Source organism: Drosophila innubila (genome assembly GCF_004354385.1).
Source record: "Drosophila innubila isolate TH190305 chromosome 3L unlocalized genomic scaffold, UK_Dinn_1.0 0_D_3L, whole genome shotgun sequence".
Classification (NCBI taxonomy): Eukaryota; Metazoa; Arthropoda; class Insecta; order Diptera; family Drosophilidae; genus Drosophila; species Drosophila innubila.
The window spans coordinates 1,150,399-1,169,153 of NW_022995376.1; the positions used below are offsets into that span (position 1 = coordinate 1,150,399).

General features: G+C 38.3%; 1 protein-coding gene across 1 annotated transcript in view; it reads right to left on the minus strand.

The window, feature by feature from the left end:
* Positions 1-2,372: 2,372 nt before the first annotated feature.
* LOC117788821 (titin) overlaps positions 2,373-18,755 on the minus strand; it is an 89,648-nt gene continuing 73,265 nt past the window's right edge. Inside the window, 13 exon segments of the mRNA XM_034627695.1 lie at positions 2,373-3,401; positions 4,405-4,768; positions 4,771-4,973; positions 5,439-5,543; positions 6,052-6,357; positions 7,115-7,472; positions 8,373-9,030; positions 9,088-9,229; positions 9,715-11,382; positions 11,724-12,692; positions 12,807-13,058; positions 13,200-13,241; positions 13,513-18,648. Of these exon segments, the coding sequence (XP_034483586.1) occupies positions 3,217-3,401; positions 4,405-4,768; positions 4,771-4,973; positions 5,439-5,543; positions 6,052-6,357; positions 7,115-7,472; positions 8,373-9,030; positions 9,088-9,229; positions 9,715-11,382; positions 11,724-12,692; positions 12,807-13,058; positions 13,200-13,241; positions 13,513-18,648 (10,388 nt within the window). The 3' untranslated portion in view covers positions 2,373-3,216.

Consider the following 18,755-nt stretch of genomic DNA (forward strand, 5'->3'; position numbering starts at 1 on the left):
AAAATGGTCGCGGGTTATGTTTGCTTTGTGGTTGCACTCAGCCCTCGGGTTTCTCATTCTGCCGGCTGATTTTTTCAATCTTAATGCAAGTCCATTTTGGATTTCAGTCGATACCATGTCGACATCGTACATCGTACATATTGTTAAATACGTGATTAGGGTGACCATGCCTGCTTTGATCTCCAATGGTTTTTCTGCCGTCTGATTTTTTCAATCTTAATGCCCCAAATTTTTGGCTCAGCTTGCTCCTGACTTCCTGCTTCTGATGGTGCCTCGATGAAAGATCCCGGCCCGACCAGATTCACCGCTCCATAGACAAGGAGCGCAACGTCCTTGACTCCGTGGACAAGGAGAATGCTGCCAGGCCCGACCTTGCGGCGCTTTCCTTCTGCCGAACCGCTTTCACCGCGTAGCGGTTATCCTAATACACCTTCTTTTTATGCTGAAATGTGCCATGAGTACTGCCATGGTCCACTTTGGAGCCCAATTTACTGACTGCCGTCTTGGAAAAGTCTCGCAACGAAATCAAAACTCTAAATTTGATAAATTAGATATTTTCACTTGTCCAAGTGGAAATTGAAGATGCAGCAAGTCAATGAAACTCACACGATGTCGTTGAGAAAGCGCCCAAGTCTGGAAGAGAGCATGACAGGAGAGACCGAAGAAAGCAGAGCGAAGAGTCTGTTGCTGCTAATGTCGAAGAAGATGGCTTAAAATTTAATTTTCTTGTACCATTTTCTTATAATTTCAACTAAATAATTAACTTACTGAGGAATAAAATAATATTTATTATACAATATTTTTTATAACAATTTTAACGTTTAAAATTTTTTTAAATTCATAACTATTATTTGCAGTCCCGGAATATTTTTCCTTTTTAAGATTTAATAAAATTTCAAAGCAACACAATGAAGATTTAAATAGTTGTAATGCTCGTATTACCAATTAAATCGATATTAAACGTATAAGTACCTGTAGTTTTTCTCAGTGTAAGTACCGGCAAATATGTTGGCTGTTTAACAGTATCAATAGCTGAATGTTGCCTTCCTTTTGTATTGTTTGTGTACAATTTAAAAGTGCCGGAAATATGTTTAGCTTTATGAGCTGCTTTTTCAAATTGTATTTTGCTGGTGGTAACGCCCCTTCGCCACCTCCACTCTTCCGGCGCCCAAAGTGGTCAGTGTAGGAGCTTAGTGTAAATTACAGTTTTGCTAAAAAGTTATTTGCCAGCCAAAGTAGCTACAGCATACTATATAACATTTGAGATAATATCTTTTGATTAGTGGCAACCGCAAAAACTTTAATTAAATTCGCACACAATTCTCTGTGGAAACTTTATGCAGCATTTGTCCTGTCACCAGATAAGTTCAACGACGCGTAACTGGAGTCCTTTCTGAAACCTCCCCCCTCCTGAAAATGCCCCTCTGGATGCTCCTGGACACGCATGTGTTGCCCAACACTGAAGAGCTAAAGCTGCCATTGTTTGGCTACCAACTTTCAGTTTTGTCGAATAGAAAAACTTAATAGAAAACTTTGCAACCTGCAAAGTTATGTTAACTTGCAACTCTGCCGAGTCCTGCGACTCCAATCTGGACTCCTCTGCTCTTCAGTGTTGTCGATTTTATAGCAAGAAGGTCAAAATAAAAGCTTAATTGTCCATATAATATTATCCAATAATTAAGCAAGTCTGAAATGTTTTCATGGAAAATAGTTACACTAATAAATACTTAAGAGAAACTAATTTTTGTTTTCTAAATAAAAAATAAAATTTTTTGATTAATTTTGAAATTAATTAATTTTTAATATTTTTGTGGCTCTGAAAATTTGTAATTATTTTTTATTTACTTATTTAACGTCAACTAAAAGCGGTTGACAAATCAAACTAATCAAATATTCAAAATAATGTTACAAATTAAATTTGTTTAATTAAAAATTAAAATAATAAATAAAAGGAAATAAACAAACTTCAAAAAGTTATTTAATCACGCATTTGTTGCATGTCTTGGGAAAAACTCTATTTGTTTTAAATATATACAAATTTTATTTTTTTTATATGCATAGCAACATCAAAAAAAAACTGGATAAAATATTTTGTTTTTATCTATAGATATTTGTGAAATACACCTAAATAAAGAATGTTTTTATAAGTATTTAAAATACTCCTGTTTTTTTAATAATATTTACTTCATCTAAAAAAAAAAGTCATATTTGACGGGAAAAAAGCTGTGCTGGGCAACACTAAAGCTCTCCAGTGCTGTAACTTGTGCAGACTTCTTCTAATGAATTAATTAGTTGATTTTGCGTGCTCAGTTGTGTAAAAGTTGCGTAGAAACCACTTTAATTTATTCGTTAAAAAATGCATTAATTTTTATTATTATTATAAAGTTTATTCTTTATTCAGTTTGGTTTAGTTTAAAGACGTGTGTGGGTGTTGCACAATATACATATATTATATAATATAGTTATGTAACCCTCTCTATATATTTGCCACAAATGCAGCTCACTGAGGAGCACACGGCAAAGGCAAAAGCATTCAGTGTGACAACAGCAACACACACTTACACACACACACAACCAATACACACACAGTATGCACAACATAATCGTAACTCATATCAAATTGCACCATTTGTTGTTTTGTCTCCCTAGAGAATATTGAGTCCGCTCTGTTGTGTTGCTGTGTTCAAGTTGTTGTTGTTGTTGTTGCAAATTGTTGTTGTTGTTGCTGCTGTTGTCCACTGAATACCGTTGCCCGTTGCACATTGAGTCCTCGCACTGAATTCATGGCATTTTTGATTCGTTTGACGCTTTCGAATTTGATAAATTTATCACAGCTTACAAAAATAAAGCGAATTAAATCATAAGAATTTATGCAAATCAAAATTACTTTCAATTAGATTATGTAATGGACGTTACAGTAGATCAACCACGTTTACCTTTCCCCTCCAAAAAATCATCAAGTTTGTCTTCGCTCGCACTCTTTGAATTTGGTAGGGGAATATCATAAACATCGTTAACTCTGTACGCATTTTCAAACATTACATCATCTGTACAATTGGGGTTTACAATATAAGTAGTACAAAAAAGCTACAAAATCAAGAATTCATTAAATACAATTGAAATATGCTTAAATTAAACCTAAGTTTCATTCGTTTTTGGCACTTGCTAAGTTTATGTTTTAGTTGTAGTTTTTTTTAGTTATATTTGTCTGTCTGTCTATTTGGAGCTCTTCTTCTTTTTGGGAATTTGTGCCCAGAGGCGGAAGAAGTACTCATCGCGTTGAAGCAGTCTGCCTCGAGCGTACGAGTGAATATCTGCATCCATGTTGTGATCCCGCAGCCAGGAGGATGTGTTGCATGTGCTCATCTCTGTACGCGGCTCATCCGGCAGACTGGCGTGACCTAAACAACACAATAAGAAAACGAAAAGATTTTAGAATTGTGTCAAGCATATCAGAAATGAAACATTGATTTGGAAACTTTGTAATATAATACTAAAATTAAAGTTATTCCAAAAAGGCTATTTAAATTAGGAAATAAAAAAGAATGACAAAAATCAGGAATATATATCGCAGGGAATCAAGTCCAAACAAATATAGGTTACGGTTTCGGTTCCGGTAAATCCCGAAATAACTATTTCGGTAAAAGGTTCTATTTCAGTTTTTTTCTCCCGGTCAAATCAATTTTGAAAAATTTTAAAATGCTAAGATGTCGTTTTATAATAAATATGACATCGAAATATATAGCTAGACCTAGAACAAAAAAAATGTTTTAAACGTATGGAATATTGGATGATAGATGGCTTAGTATCGAAAAATATCAAATATTCTAGAATCTAGATGATAAAAATTAAAATGCAGAATCAATTAAAAGGACAGATCATGATCAAAATGACATTCCGATTGAAAATCGATTGAATTTTGACAAAGTTATGGAAGTTTGAAGTTGGTGAAACCTTTGACTTAGCAACTTTACAAATTTTTTGACAGATTTTGCATGATTTTTTACCGAAAAATGGAACTTCTCAGAATCAAATTTAAAATGTCGTTTTATACTAATTTGGGCACCAGGAGTTGCTTAAAAGTGAAAAATCGAGATTTAAAATTTTGAAAAAAATATTTTTTCAAAAAAGTCAAAGGGGGGAGTACATGATTTTGGCAGAAAAAATTGAAAATATATTTTTATTTAAAGTTAATAAAATTTATATGCAGAATCAATTTAGAGGCCAAATAACGACCAAAATGACATTCCGCTTAAAGATCGATTGAATTTTGACAAAGTTATGGACTTTTGAAGTTGGTGAAACCTTTGACTTAGCAACTTTACAAGTCAAACAAAAATAGGCAGCTCTTTTTCATACTTTACTTAATTATTTATTTATTGTTAAGACTCTGTGTTGACTTACCCGCTGTCATGACTTTGTAGGGTTCCTCTGATTCCAGAGGTTCACTCAAACCAATTTCATTCTTGGCAAATATGCGTATCATATACTCGTGATTTTCTTGCAGATCTCGTATCTGGAATTTCTGCACACCAGCTGGCACACGTCCAACCTCAATCCACATGGACTTCTTCATGTCACGTATGGCAATGTGATAACCGAGCAATGGTGCACCTCCATCCGACTCGGGAATACCCCATTCAAATACATGAGCATTGGCCGCGATAACTCGCGCCTCCAGTGGAGCAGTTGGTGGCGAAGGTACAGCTTTGATATACAGAACATATACAAATATAAGTACAGATTGACAATTGAATCTAAGGATTATTCCAACTTACTTGCATGTGTCTTTAGCGAGATGCTTTCGGTGACGGCTGCTGCACCTAAACCAGCCTCATTCTCAGCCGAGACACGGAACCAATATTCACACTTCTCCTTCAGATTGTCTATAGTATAGTGCAGCTGATGGGCATCCAGTGTAATTACCTTTGTCCAGCTCGTTGATGTCGAAGATTTCTTCTCCACGCAATAGCCTACAGGTATGAAATAATTACAAATTATTTAGATTTATTATGATTTCTGAATAAAAAAAAAAGTTTAATTATTATTTTATTAATTTTTTCTTTATATCTCTATTACGGATTTTAATTAAAATATAACAATTTTATTACAAATTATTGAAAAAATATCAGTAAACTTGTCGTATTTTATAATAACAAAATTTATGATATTATAAGATTAAAAACACTTTTTGAATTCCATATTTTTACAATAACTCATAATATAATAAATATAATTTTAAATATTTATCTAAAAAATTCAAAAATATCTTCTTTTTTAATCATTTAAATCAAATTACTTCAAAACTTTAATTCATTGACCAAAATTTAACTTAATTATTTCTGTTCTCCAGTATACCCTTTTTTATTCAGATATTCTTTTCGGGTTTAATTTTTTTTAGCTCCTAAATCTTATGGAGGAACCGTTTAATAGTTTACCTGTAATTTCTGAACCGCCATTTCTGGCTGGTACCTCCCAATCCAGGGTAACACTGCGTCCAGTCACATCCGGCGCTCTCAGATTCTGAGGTGGCGATGGAGGAGCTACAAAAAGATTTCAATATAAGTCGAATTGTAGGAAAATACTTGAGATTTTCAAACATACCGTTGTTTTCTAATTCATTTGCTGGCGTTGGAAAAAAGCGTTAGTGGCGTTAAGTGAAAAGCAATTGGCAAAGCAATAAAGCACTAAACATTTTATAGTATGTCCAATAATTGTTTTGACAAGCACAAAAATTCACATATTTGTAATATTATTATCACAAGAAAAATTCACATATTTGCATAATATTATAATTATCATATGATTTCATTCTTAACCTGGTCTTTTTTTGATAATATTTGTCGTATTTTTAAAATTTGTGATAAATTTACAAACGTTTAACTATAGTAAAATATTTAAAATATTTGTGATATTATTTAAAATTTATTATAATTTGATATTTTTATTAATAAATAAAATAATGCGAGAATCAACTATAATAAAATTTAGTGAATTTAGTAAGCTGTCAAAATAATTACTTGACATACTGTTTGGAATATGGTCACTCACTTATCTTGCGTCCGACGACAATCTTCTCCGTAGATTCGAATGCCTCGCTTGTGCCAACCTCGTTGCGGGCGTATATCCTGAATAGATACCCCTTGTTTCGCACAACCCTCTCGACGTGTATGTTCGTCACAGTGCCCGTCGTCGTGCCCACCGAGCGATAAACGGTCTCACTCTCTTCCCGCATTTCCACAATGTACTCGATTATTTTGGAACCGCCGTCGCTCTCCGATGGCTCCCAGGAGAGTGTGAATGATGTGTCATTCATGCCCGACACGGCGGTGGGACCACGCGGTGGTGTTGGTTTCTCTGCAAGCCACAGCAGAATTTATTAATCTCCATTTCAACTATTTTTATTTCTTGTTGTTTACAAATCAAATTTGACAAATGGCAATGGCAAGCAATTGGCAACGCCATTAATGCTGCAGTTGGCAGCTCCAATTATGTTAAAGTTGGTAACGCCAAATATGTTGTAGTTGGCAATGCCAATTATGTTGTAGTTGGCAACAGTGCTGTCAACTTTTTAGAGGCAAAAATGGCTGTTTCTGGCTGGAAAGCATTAGATTACTCATAGCAAAACACAGCTGAATATATATTTAAAATAGTCCGAGTTCCGGGTAATAGCAATTTTCAGATTTTTCTAGCAATCGAACTTTTAATAAGGCCATATGGCCTGGCAATATTTTCGTATTGACTATCCTAAATACTTATCGAAAATACCAATTGTGCGGTATTTTTTGCAATCAGTTGGCAACGCCATTGTCCCTAAGTCGAGCTTATTGTGAATTAGTGAATGCAAAATTTACATTGTTAAGTGTTGCCGATTTACTTTTTAGACCCCGTACTTATTGTTAATGTAAATGATTTAATGCATATTTTTAGTTTATGTGCCACGTTTTTAAGCTGCTTTTAACCGCGAGCTTAAATACTTTAAGCTAGTTTAAGCATTCATTAAAATAAGGGCGTTTTAGTTTAATTTTTATCTTCCCATTGAACGATATATTTATTAAAATTTTTTAATATTTATAAGTTGTGAGTCATATAATAATATAGCAGTTATACGTACCAAACTTCTTGGTTATTGTGACTGGCTCACTCTCCGTCGGTTCGGATTCGCCAATTGGATTAATGGCCACAACTCGGAACATATATTGGGCATTCATGGAAAGCTTTTGAATGGCATACGAGTTGATTTCCTTATCGAAATCAGAGACCTTCATCCACACATTGTTCTGAATATCGCACTTTTCCAAGGTATATTTGCTAATGTCCATGCCACCATCGTCAATTGGTGGCGTCCATTCCAAGATAATTGAGTCCTTCTTAATGTCCTTAACCTCCAAGGATTGCGGTCTGCTCGGTTTGTCGATCACCTGAACCGTGCACTCTACGTGCGTCGAACCCGATATATTCGAAGCAGTTACCTTTTAAAAGATTTGTTCGATTAATAATCAATCAATCGATAAAAAAATCGAATATAAAATTTTTTATATGACCAAATTGTCATTCCACTTAAAAATCGGACGAGTTTTGACAGAGTTATGGAAGTTTGAAGTTGGTGAAACCTATGACTTAGCAACTTTACAAGTCAAATTTTTTGTCAGATTTCCCTTGATTTTTTACAGAAAAATGAAACCTCTCAAAATCAAATTTAAACTATCGTTTTATACTTATTTGGGTCTCAGGAGTTGTTTAAAAGTGAAAACTAAGAATTTAAAATTTTGAAAAAAATATTTTTGCAAAAAAGTCAAAGGGGGGAGTACATGATTTTGTCAAAAAAATATCGAAAATAAATTTTTTTTAAAAGATAAATATTTTTGAACACAGAATAAATAAAGAGACCAAAATATGAACAAAATGACATTCCACTTGAAAATCGGACGAGTTTTGACAAAGTTATGGCAGTTTGAAGTTAGTGAAACCTATGACTTAGCAACTTTACAAGTCAAATTTTTTGTCAGATTTCCCTTGATTTTTTACAGAAAAATAAAACCTCTCAAAATCAAATTTAAACTGTCGTTTTATACTTATTTGGGTCTCAGGAGTTGTTTAAAAGTGAAAACTCAGGATTTAAAATTTTGAAAAAAATATTTTTGCAAAAAAGTCAAAGGGGGGAGTACATGATTATGTCGAAAAAAATCGAAAATAAAATTTTTTGTTAAGTTAAATATTTTTGAACACAGAATAAATTTAGAGACTAAAATATGAACAAAATGGCATTCCGCTTGAAAATCGGTTGAGTTTTGACAAAGTTATGGCAGCTTGAAGTAAGGTAAAATCAGTGCCAAACCATATTGAAATTTTAAAAAATGTAAACCCCTTACCTTGTAGCGTCCAGAGTGTTCGCGTGTTATCTTCTTAACAGTATATGTGGAGCTAGTCTCGGTGGTTTCGATGGTAATTTCCTTAGTGGACTTTTGCTCGACGGTTTCCTTGTGCCAGGTGACAGTTGGCTGTGGATAACCACGAACTGTTGTTGGAATGGTGAGTGTGCTGCCAGTTCGAAGTTTCTGGGATAGATATTTGTCCTCGATCTCAATGTGGGGCTTCTGCTGCAGCATGAGTCTACACGATGTCTCAACGGAGCCCTTCTCATTTGTCGCCACACATGTGTAGGTGGCTTCAGTCTCAATGGTTGTCTTTTCAATTATGTATTTGGCAACACGATTCTCATAGCGTATGCTACTCGATTCGAAGATTTTGCCATTCTTTTTCCATGTAACACTTGGCTCTGGAATGCCGCCAAAGACACAGGACAAGGTGACTTCCTTATTCAGTTCACTGACAATATCCTGCAGAGGTTCTCTAACACTGGGAGCTTCAGTTTCCACCTTGGGCACGAGTCTTATGGGCGGTGAAATAGGCGAGGGCGGTGAGGGACCGACTTCATTAACCGCTATCGAACGGAACACATATTCCGTATCAATCTTCAGCTTGCTAATCGTATAAGTTGTATCCTTAATCTTGCGTATTTCAGTCCATCTATTAAAGGAAGAGCTTTTAATAATTTAAAAATATATACATGCTTAGAGTTTGTACTTTTCTTCCTTAACATCATGATACTCCAGAATGTATTCGATAATTTCCGACTTGCCATCATCTTCGGGCGCCTTCCAATATAAGGTTATCGAATCGTGCATCACCTCCAGAGGTTGTGGAGTTCCAGGTGCCGTGGGTTTGCCTACAATTTTGACATAGGTTATTTTCTTGCACAGGGTATTTTAATTTAGTCAATTTATATGTAAAGTAGTGAATGACTTCATAAAGTGCAAATATATATTCTGTATCAAAGCGACGAGTCGTTGATTAGATATCATAGGAGTTGTCGAGCAAAAGTATAATTTCTTTACAAAAAAGTCATTCCAAATTTTTTAGATTTCTTTATAGAGAGAAATATTAAGTTTTTAAATATTAAAAAAATTTGCATGTGATAGAAAATTGAATTTTTGTATGAAAATCATTTGCAGATATTTTTCTGCAACACTATAGTCATAGGGATTTATGGTGAACAATTAAAATTTTTCTGAACTTCTTCTAAATTTGTCTTTTAAGATTTTTTATCTAAATATTTTAATATGTTAACATACTTTTCTGCAAGGGTATGAAGGCATTTGGGTTGCCGAATATTACTTTTTTTCTGGTTGTTAATTGATTATAAGTACTTACGCATAATGAGCAAGTGTAAGCTGGCCTCGGCCTCGCCCACGGGATTGACAAGTTTGACGGTGTACTCGCCCTCGTCATCGTCGACAACCTTTTTAATGGTCAGAGTTGCGGACTGTTCATCGATGGTGGGGATTGTGCGCTTCGTCTTGGGAATGACAACGTTGCGCGTTGTCCATTCGGCATCGGGATTTGGGACACCGGTGTACTTGACAGTGAAGGTGACATCCTCGTTCTCCTTAACCTTGATGGTTTGATCCTTGTCAGAGGTAATTACGGGTGGCAATTTCAGCTCCTCAACGCACAGTTTTGTGCTGCTTGTGACATTTTCGGCAATGCAGCTGATCTCACCCGCATCCTCGTCACTGGCATCATGGATGACCAGACGTCTTACAGTTCCCTCAACAAAGACCTCATGCTTCGGATTTGGCTTAATGGGTTTGCCCTTTTTGCACCAGGTGACCTCAACATCCGGTTGCGAGAGCTCAACGGTGAATTCCGCATCTGTAGACTTGGTGGCCAATGTGACATCCGGTAGACGCAGTATAAAGTCCACCAAAGGCTCCTCAACCGTCAGTTTGGCCTTGGAGGTTTGTTCTCCCACCTGTATGGAAAATTCGCCCACATCTTCAGGTTTGGCTTTGTTAATACGCAGCGATTGCTTCTTGCCATCAATTGTGAGTTGAACACGTTCATTGAACTTGATTTCCTTGCCGTTCTTGAACCATTTAACCAAGGCATCTCCCTTGCTCAACTCAATCTCGAATGTAGCATTTTCTCCCTTGGTTACAGAAACGTCTTCCAAGGGTTTCACAATCTCTGGTGGCAATTCAATGACTGTCAACTCGGCACTGCACTCTTGTCCCTCTATTTTACAGGTGTATTCTCCCTCATCGTGTATCGTTGTATCCCTTATAACAAGACGCCGTGATTTGCCATCCTTGATAAACTCACAGTTCTTGTTTTCGGGTGTAATCTTCTCACCATCCTTGAACCAAGTGACTTCAGTTGCTTCCGTTGTCAGCTCGACATCCAGAATGGCCGTGTCCTTTTCAGTAACCTCATAGTCTTCCAGCACCTTGATGAAGTCAGGCTTACGCTGAAGAACCTCTACAGTTGATTGGGTCTCCTGTTTCTTCACCTTGCACACATAGGTGCCAGAATCACGTAGATTTGTATTTCTTATCACCAACTTGTGTGTCTTGCCATCCTCGACCACCACACGATGATCCATGCCACTTAATTCCTTGCCATTGAAGAACCATTTGGTTGTCACCACATGCGAAGTTTCACATTCCAGTGTCAAGGATTGCACCTCTTCAATTGTGATTGTCTTCTTCAGCTTCTTGGTGAAGGTCACCTCATCAACCTCAACAATGACACGAGCACCGTGAGATGTTTTACCAATAGGATTACTGGCAATACATTTGTAGTCTCCCGAATCTGTTTCGGGATTCGCATTCTGTATGATGAGCTCAATATTTTCACCATCATAGACTTGCTGCACTCGTTCGCTGGGGAACAAGGGACTGTTGTTGAAGAGCCACTGAACCTCGGGAACTGGATTGCCCGAAACCTTGGCTGGCAATCGAATCTCGCCCTTTTGTGGCACCGATTGCTCCTCGAACCGTTCCACAAATAGTGGAGGCTCCGCATTGCCGCTGGTCGGTTCTAAATACAAGAAAATATGTTATTCATGGCAGAATTGATTCCCTATGTAATACTAAGAATACCAAACTTTGGAATCCAATATGAGAAAGCAAGAAATTTACAATAAAAATGGAAATAATAAATTACAAAATCAAAAGTTTATACTTATACTTTATACTTACTCCTACAACTTTTCCTAACTTTTTCAAATTTTTCTAAATCGGATTTTCTAATTTATTCTTCCCTTCTTGGGTGCTATTTTAATTTCTTGAGTTTTGTTTTGTTTTGCTTACAAAAATATTCGTAACTTGTATGAAATACTTTATGTATTTCCTGAAAAGTACACAGAACATGTAACCTACCTTCAATTGTGAGATTAGCAGAGGTTTCTACACTGCCCAATGGATTGACCGCCTTGACGGTGTACTCTCCCTTCTCCGATTTCTTGGGGGTGATCAGGGTTAGAGTGTGAGTGTCCTTATCAGACTTGGCATTCTTAATGGGCTTGCCATCCTTGTACCACGTTACCTTTGGCGGTGGATTGCCCACAATTTGTGTGGATAGCATAACACTTTCACCCTCACGTATTACCATATTTCGCAGTGGTTCCAGAATTTGAGGAGCTTCCTTTTCGGAGGTGCGCACCTTCAAGGTGATGGGCAAACGAGATTCACCCTCACGATTTGTGGCAATGACTTCGTAGGTGCCCTGCTGGGATTTCTTAACCTTGGTAATATGGACAACACTGCAATACATGTGCATATCCGATTCGGTGACAATACGTATATTTTTACTCTCCTCCTCATCGATGTCTTCGCCATTGAAGGTCCAGACAATCTCTGGCTCCGGTACCGCAACAAGACGGCATTCCAAAATCACATTACTGCCTTCATCGACATATTGAGCTTTGGGTTTACGTGAGAACGTTGGCGGTATTCCCTCAAGGATATCGGCCAGGGAGGATTCCCTCGACATGCTTCTGCGTGACAAGGCCGTGGCATCTGAGCCATGATCGGACAATGGACTCTCCACAATCAACTCGGTTGTGGTTGACGTAAAGCCAGCGGCATTCTTTGCCACACAGGTGAATTTGCCAGCATCTTCAGGGAAAACTTCACGAATGATTAATGTGGCCACGTTGTCATCATCGTAGAACATTTGGAAGTCCTGTGAGGGTTTTATGATGGCCGTTTCACGGAACCAGGCAATTTGCGGTCTTGGATTTCCCTCGACCTTGCATTCAAACTGTACGGTATAACCGTCGGGTGTATGAATCGGTTGCAGTTTCTCAATGAAACGCGGCGCAATCGGTTTATCTTCAGGGCCGGGTCCTTAATTTGCACATAATCACAAAATGACATTAAATAATCAAGGTTAATAACATGACGGGACAATTCGAGAACTTTGTTAGACATTGACTTAAAATATGAAGTGCTTAGACTTACGTTCAAAGACTGGCAGTTTATCGATCTTCTCATGCAACTTATTCTGCACATATTGTGCATATTCCTCGGATTCCATTAGATATTGTGCCGGCACCCAGCCCTCCTCTTCTGTGATGCTCTTCTTGACGTACCACCATTCGGAACTGTGACGTCCAATGACCAGAACCTTCTCACCCTCAACTAAATTGATGGCCTCATCGTTGTCAGCAATGTAATTGCAGATCGAATACATAACGTTCTCGGTGTTGGATTCTAAAATGAAATAAGATATTAGTATATCTGAAACATTTTACTTATTTATCTAGAAAATTCTTTACTTTTCTTTGATTTTGTAAAAATTATTTTATTCATAACCTATCAAAGTAAACAATTTTTGGCATGTTTTTTTCTCACCTTCCACATCCATTTCTCTGGTAATGTTAAGAGAAGCGCCATCTGTTACAGGGTGAAAAAAAAATACGTCATTTATGCAATTTATAAATTGATAAAGGAGTTGGTATTATGATAACATAAGGTTGTGGAAAAACAATGGATCGTTATGCGTTAGCGACTAACATTTATGTTTATTTTGGGTTGTTTTACCTCATCTTTCTAAGCTATTGCCATATAAGCAGATGTACAAATTAAACCGATTGAGAATTTATTGCAATTTGATAATTATATTTGATTATTGAATTGACTGATTTAATAACTGAGGATAACGTACCTTCATTAAAGAGTTGTTGAATGACTTTACGCTTCTTTTTGAATGTCAGAGAATCTTCGTCGTACGTCACTGAATCACGCTTGGGATGACGAATGCCAATCAGGAACTGTTCTTCCTCTTCGTCCTGAACAGAGTAACTTGGCTTGGGTTGTTTTTTCGGCTTCAGCTTGAAGTCAACCTCATCTGGAGGCAATTCTTCCACCATGTATTCTTCTGGTTCCTCGACTTCGTCTATGGTATCCTCGTCATCGCGTATCTCTTCAATAATTGGACCCTCACCATCATCATAGTCTTGTATAATTTTAATCTTCGCCTCCTCAGCGGCCTCAGAGTATGTCTTCTTAATTGGTTTCTTCAACTTGACCTTGCCAGACATTGATACCTCCTCTTCGGCGTAGTCATCTAAAGCAATATTGAACTCTTGATCCACATCCTCTTTGGTCTTTGTGGACTTTGCGCGGAAAGTAACGTTCTCAACATCAGAGAATTCTGGAATATCAACCTTCTTGCGACGCTTCAGTTTCTTGATCGTGTATTCTTGATCATCTTCGTCGGTAACTTGCAACGGTTTCGGTTTTGGCCGCTGACTAACCACGAATTCTTCAACATCATCGCCTTCTTCGTATTCTTCTTCCAGGCGCTTAATTGACAATTCTGCGGCAGCTTCGTCATGCGTTGTAGGCTTAACGGGACGCTTCTTAAGAACTGTAGCTGCTTCTTCGACTCCTTCGGTAATTGTATGTGGTTTCTTGAATGAAAGACTGAATTCCGTTTCTTCCAGATCCTCAACGGTTGGCTCGAAAGGTTTCTTTGGCTTCTTGCGCATTACAACAGCCTCTTCAATAATCTCTTCCTCTTCGATCTCAACGGGTCTTTCTTCAATCACAGTTTGTTGAAGTTGTAGTTCATCGGCAGCTTCTTCCACAGGCTTCTGTGGCTTTTTCTTCTTCTTCAGCTGTACAGTTTCATTAGACGTTTCTTCGGAAACCTTCTTATCCTTCGGCAGTTTGACATCAACAGAGAATTCTTCATCCTGCACCTTCTTGGGCACCTTTGGCTTCAGAGTAACCTCAGCAGCCACTTCCTCTTCCTTAGGTTCTTCTGGCTTCTTCAGCTTAAATACAGCAGCATCTACTACTTCTTCTTCAGGTGTTGGTTTTTCGGGTTTCTTAATTTCAACCTCTTCAACAACTTCTTCCTCAACAATTATGGGCTCTGAAATAGTTTCTTCTTCAACCTTGACGGTCAATTCTTCAGCTGCGTCTTCCACCACTTGCTTTTTGGGTTTCTTTTTCACTATTTTCGCTTCTTCCTTGACTTCTTCAACCTTTGGCTTGGGTTTCAGAGTGACTTCAGCTTCAGGCTCCTCAGTCACTGGAACGGGCTGTGGTGTTTTCCTCGGCAGAGTTACTTCCTGCTCTTCCGGTGCTTCTGGAACTTCCGGTTGAGTTTCAGTGACCTTGAACTTGTATTCAGCTGGCTTCTCTTCGGGTTTCTCTGCTGGTTTTTCTTCTGGTATCTCTTCGACTTCTTCCACAATTTCTATTACATCTGGTACAGGTGCTGCTTCTTCGGTGATGGTTACTTTGAGCTCTGCAGCAGCTTCATCTTCCTTTACAGGTTTCTTTGGCTTCTTTTTGATTTTGGCTTCTTCAGAAACTTCCTGGACTGGTTGTTTGGGTTTTATTTCGAAAACTGCCTCTGGTTCTTCCACAGTCTGTTGCTCCGGAGTCTTCTTCTTCTTCTTGATGGTAACTTGTTCTTCGGGCAATTCTTCGATTGTTTCCTTTGGTGCCTCAGTCTCTTTAATTCTAAACTTAAAGTCAGCGGGCTTCTCTTCCTCCTCCACAAAATCGATTTCTTCTATTTCCTGAACAAGTTCTTGAGGTTGCGAGACTTCATCAATTACTGTTATCTTGAGCTCGGCAGCTTCCTCTTCTTCAGGAATCTCTGGGACGATAGTAATGCTTTCTTCCGTCTCAACCTCATCAACAGGCTTTGGAGCGGTAAAGCTTACTTGAGCCTCGGGTTCTTCTGAAACTACTGGCTTGGGTTTCTTCTTACGAATAACCTTAACGTCTTCCTCCACAACTTCTTCGACTATTTCACGAGGAGTTTCTTCAATCACTCTCACTTTAAGTTCTTCATAGGTTTCAGGCTGTGGCTCTTCAATAATTGGTTCCTCCACCGTTGTCTCTTCTACGGGTGCAACAGGCTTTTCAGGAACCGTTTCTTTCACGCCAATCTCATATGATTTGTATTCAACAGGAGCTTCTTCCTTTATTTCTGTTACAACTTCTTCAATTTCCTGGACTAGTGGAACCTCTTCAGGAGTTTCTTCTGAGATCTTAATCTTCAATTCTTCTGCGTCGACTTCCTTAACCTTCTTTTTGGGTTTCTTTGTCTTGATTTCTGCTACTTCGGTAACTTCTTCAACGGGCTTGCTTTCTTTCAAAACAAACTCAGCCTCTGGCTCTTCAGTGGAAATCGGAGTTGGCTTCTCTTTCTTGACAGTAAATTGTCCGACACTGGGTTCATCTGGCTGTGCGGCTTCCGTTTCCGATACCCGAATGGTATATTCATCCGGAGTTTCTTCAATGGGGGCAGTTTTCTTCTGAACAATATCAGCTTGTGGAGTTTTAGCAATCACTTCTTCAGGTACAGAAGACTCTTCAACAACCTTGATATCGTGACTAACGGCCTCTTCAGTCTTCTTTGGCTTCTTAGTCTTCTTGGGCTTGATTTCAGCTTCGACCTCAGTGACTTCTTGAGGTTTAGGTTCCGTCATAACAAACTCTGCTTCAAAGGTTTCAGGTTCTTTTGGTCTCGGGGTAAATACTACATCCTCGGGAATTTCTTCGGGCTGTTCTACTTCTTCAATAACCTTTTCTGCCTGAGATTCACTAACAGTAATTTCGTAAGAATCAGGCTTTTCAATTGGTTTCGGTGCCGGTTTCTTCACCTTTTCTACTGGCTTTTCTTCAATCACCTCCTCTGGTTTCTTTTCAGGTGCCTCAGTTTCTTTAATTTGGAATTCGAATGATTTCGGTTTTTCCTCTTCTTTAACTTCTTCTTCTTCTTGCTGAACAATAACTTCTTCTTCCTTCACATCAGGTTGAACTTCCACTTCTTTAACCATATGCTGTTCCACTTCTTTAACCTCTTCCACAGGCTTCTTCTTAGACTTCTTCTTCACAACGACTTCTTGCTCTTGCGGTTGAGGCTCAGTTAACTTCAATTCAACCTCAAATTCTTGTGGTTGTTGTTCAGGTTGTTGAACTGGAATCGTAACTTCAGCACTTATTTCTTCCACTTCTTGTTGTGTTTCCTTTGGCTCCTGTAGGGTGACTTCGAATTCTTCAGGTTGCTCAGGCTTTGGCTTCTTCTTTCGAGTCACAACCTTTTCTTCCACAACTTCCTCAGTAGTTACTTCTCTTTCGTCAAAGTCAACAACCCTGACCTGGTGTTCTTTCGGAGCTTCCTCGGGCTCCAACACAGTTGTTGTAATTTTGTATTCTACGGGAATATCTTCAGGTACTTCAACAGGCTGTGGAGCTTCCTCAACTACTTCAATTTGAGCTGTTGGTACCTCCTTCGGTTTCTTTTGCTTAACCTTAACTTCCTTGGGCTTTGCCTCGTCGACAGGTTTTGTAACAGCAACTTCTTCTTCCTTAACTGAAATCTCAAATTCTGTTGGTTTTTCTTCAGTAGTTTCTTCCTCCTTTTGCTGAGGGAGCTTAGATTTTGTTTTCTTGGATTTCTTCACTTCCTCCTCAGGCTGAACTATCTCTTCTTCAGGCTGAGATTCCTCAACTGTTGGCTTGACAACAACATCTTCATCTAATTTTTCCTTAGCAGGTTTCTTCACAGGCTTCAATTTAATTTGAGAGTCTGTTTCTTCCGGAGCTTCACTTTCAGGTTTGCGGAACTTAACCTCTTGTTCAGGGATCTCCTCCGTTTCTTTTGGCTTTCCAGGCACTATTTCGGATATAATTGTTTCCGGTTCTGGTTTCGTTTTTTCCTTGGGCTTGTACTTTGTTTTGTCTTTCTTCTTTGGCTTCTCAGGCTTCTCCGGATGCTCGACTTGTTCAAGTTCCTCAGGAATATATTCGGGATGCTCGTAATCAGTTGGTTCAAATGGTTCAACTTGAATATCCTGCTCCTTGGGCTGCTTTAACTGTTCTTCAATGACAACAACATCTTTTTCTTTTGGTTTCATTTCAACCACCTCTTCACTTTCCAAAGGTTTCTGTGGTATCTTCTTGAGTGTCACATTTTCTGGAGCCTCTTCCTCCTTGGGTTTCTTTTTACCCTTGCCAATTTTGAGTTTGACATCTTCAGGACTTTCCTCCATCTTTGGTGCCTTTTCAGGTTTCTGGTATGGTTTCTTTTCTTCTGCTTCCTCTTCGCTGCTAACGTATTTTTCATACTTCTCAAGCTCCACTTTCTCCAAGTCGTCCTTAATCTTCTTGATTTTCTTTGTCTTTCGGGGCTTGAACTTAAGGAGCTCTTCGGCTTCCTCAATATTGCGAGAGAGTTCACCATTTTCCTTAACTGCACCCATTTCAGTCAATTTTGGCATTAGAGGTACAGGCGGATATTCGACCATAGTCATGCGTGTCTTCAGCCTAAATTTAGGAAGCTGTACAGACTGTTCTTCAGTTGGCTTCTCCTTACGTTTGCCGGGCTTCAACTTGACAGTCTTGGGAACTTCTGCAGCATCAACAATTGTCACCTTTGTAGGTTTATGTTCTGTCCTCTCGATTTTCTGTGGTTCAAGGTTTGCAAACTCTGGTTTCAGTTTCTTCGGTAGATCGAACTCCATTTTCTCGTATTTCTCCAATTCAGTTTTCTCAATCTCTTGTTCAAGCAACTTTTGAATAATGTCATCATGCTCATTGGTCTTCTTCTTGACAATCTTCTTCTTCTTTGGCTTTGTGACGTCCCCAACGGTTTCTGCAGTCGGTTGTTCTTCCTCCTCTTCGACTTCTTCAACGATAGGCTGAGATTCTTCGACTTCCACAACTTCATCGATAACTCTCACTTCCAATATCTTGTCGGGCTGCTCTTCTTTTTCAATGGGCTCTTCATCGATTACGCTTATGTGATAATCCTTATGAGCCTCTGGTGCTTCACCTGTTGTAAAAATGCATAGGTAGTTAGTAATTTTCCACTCTTTTAGCTAGAAGGTGAATCCGTGCATTGCTTTCGCAGAAGAATGCAAGCAAATCGTTGAGCTTGAT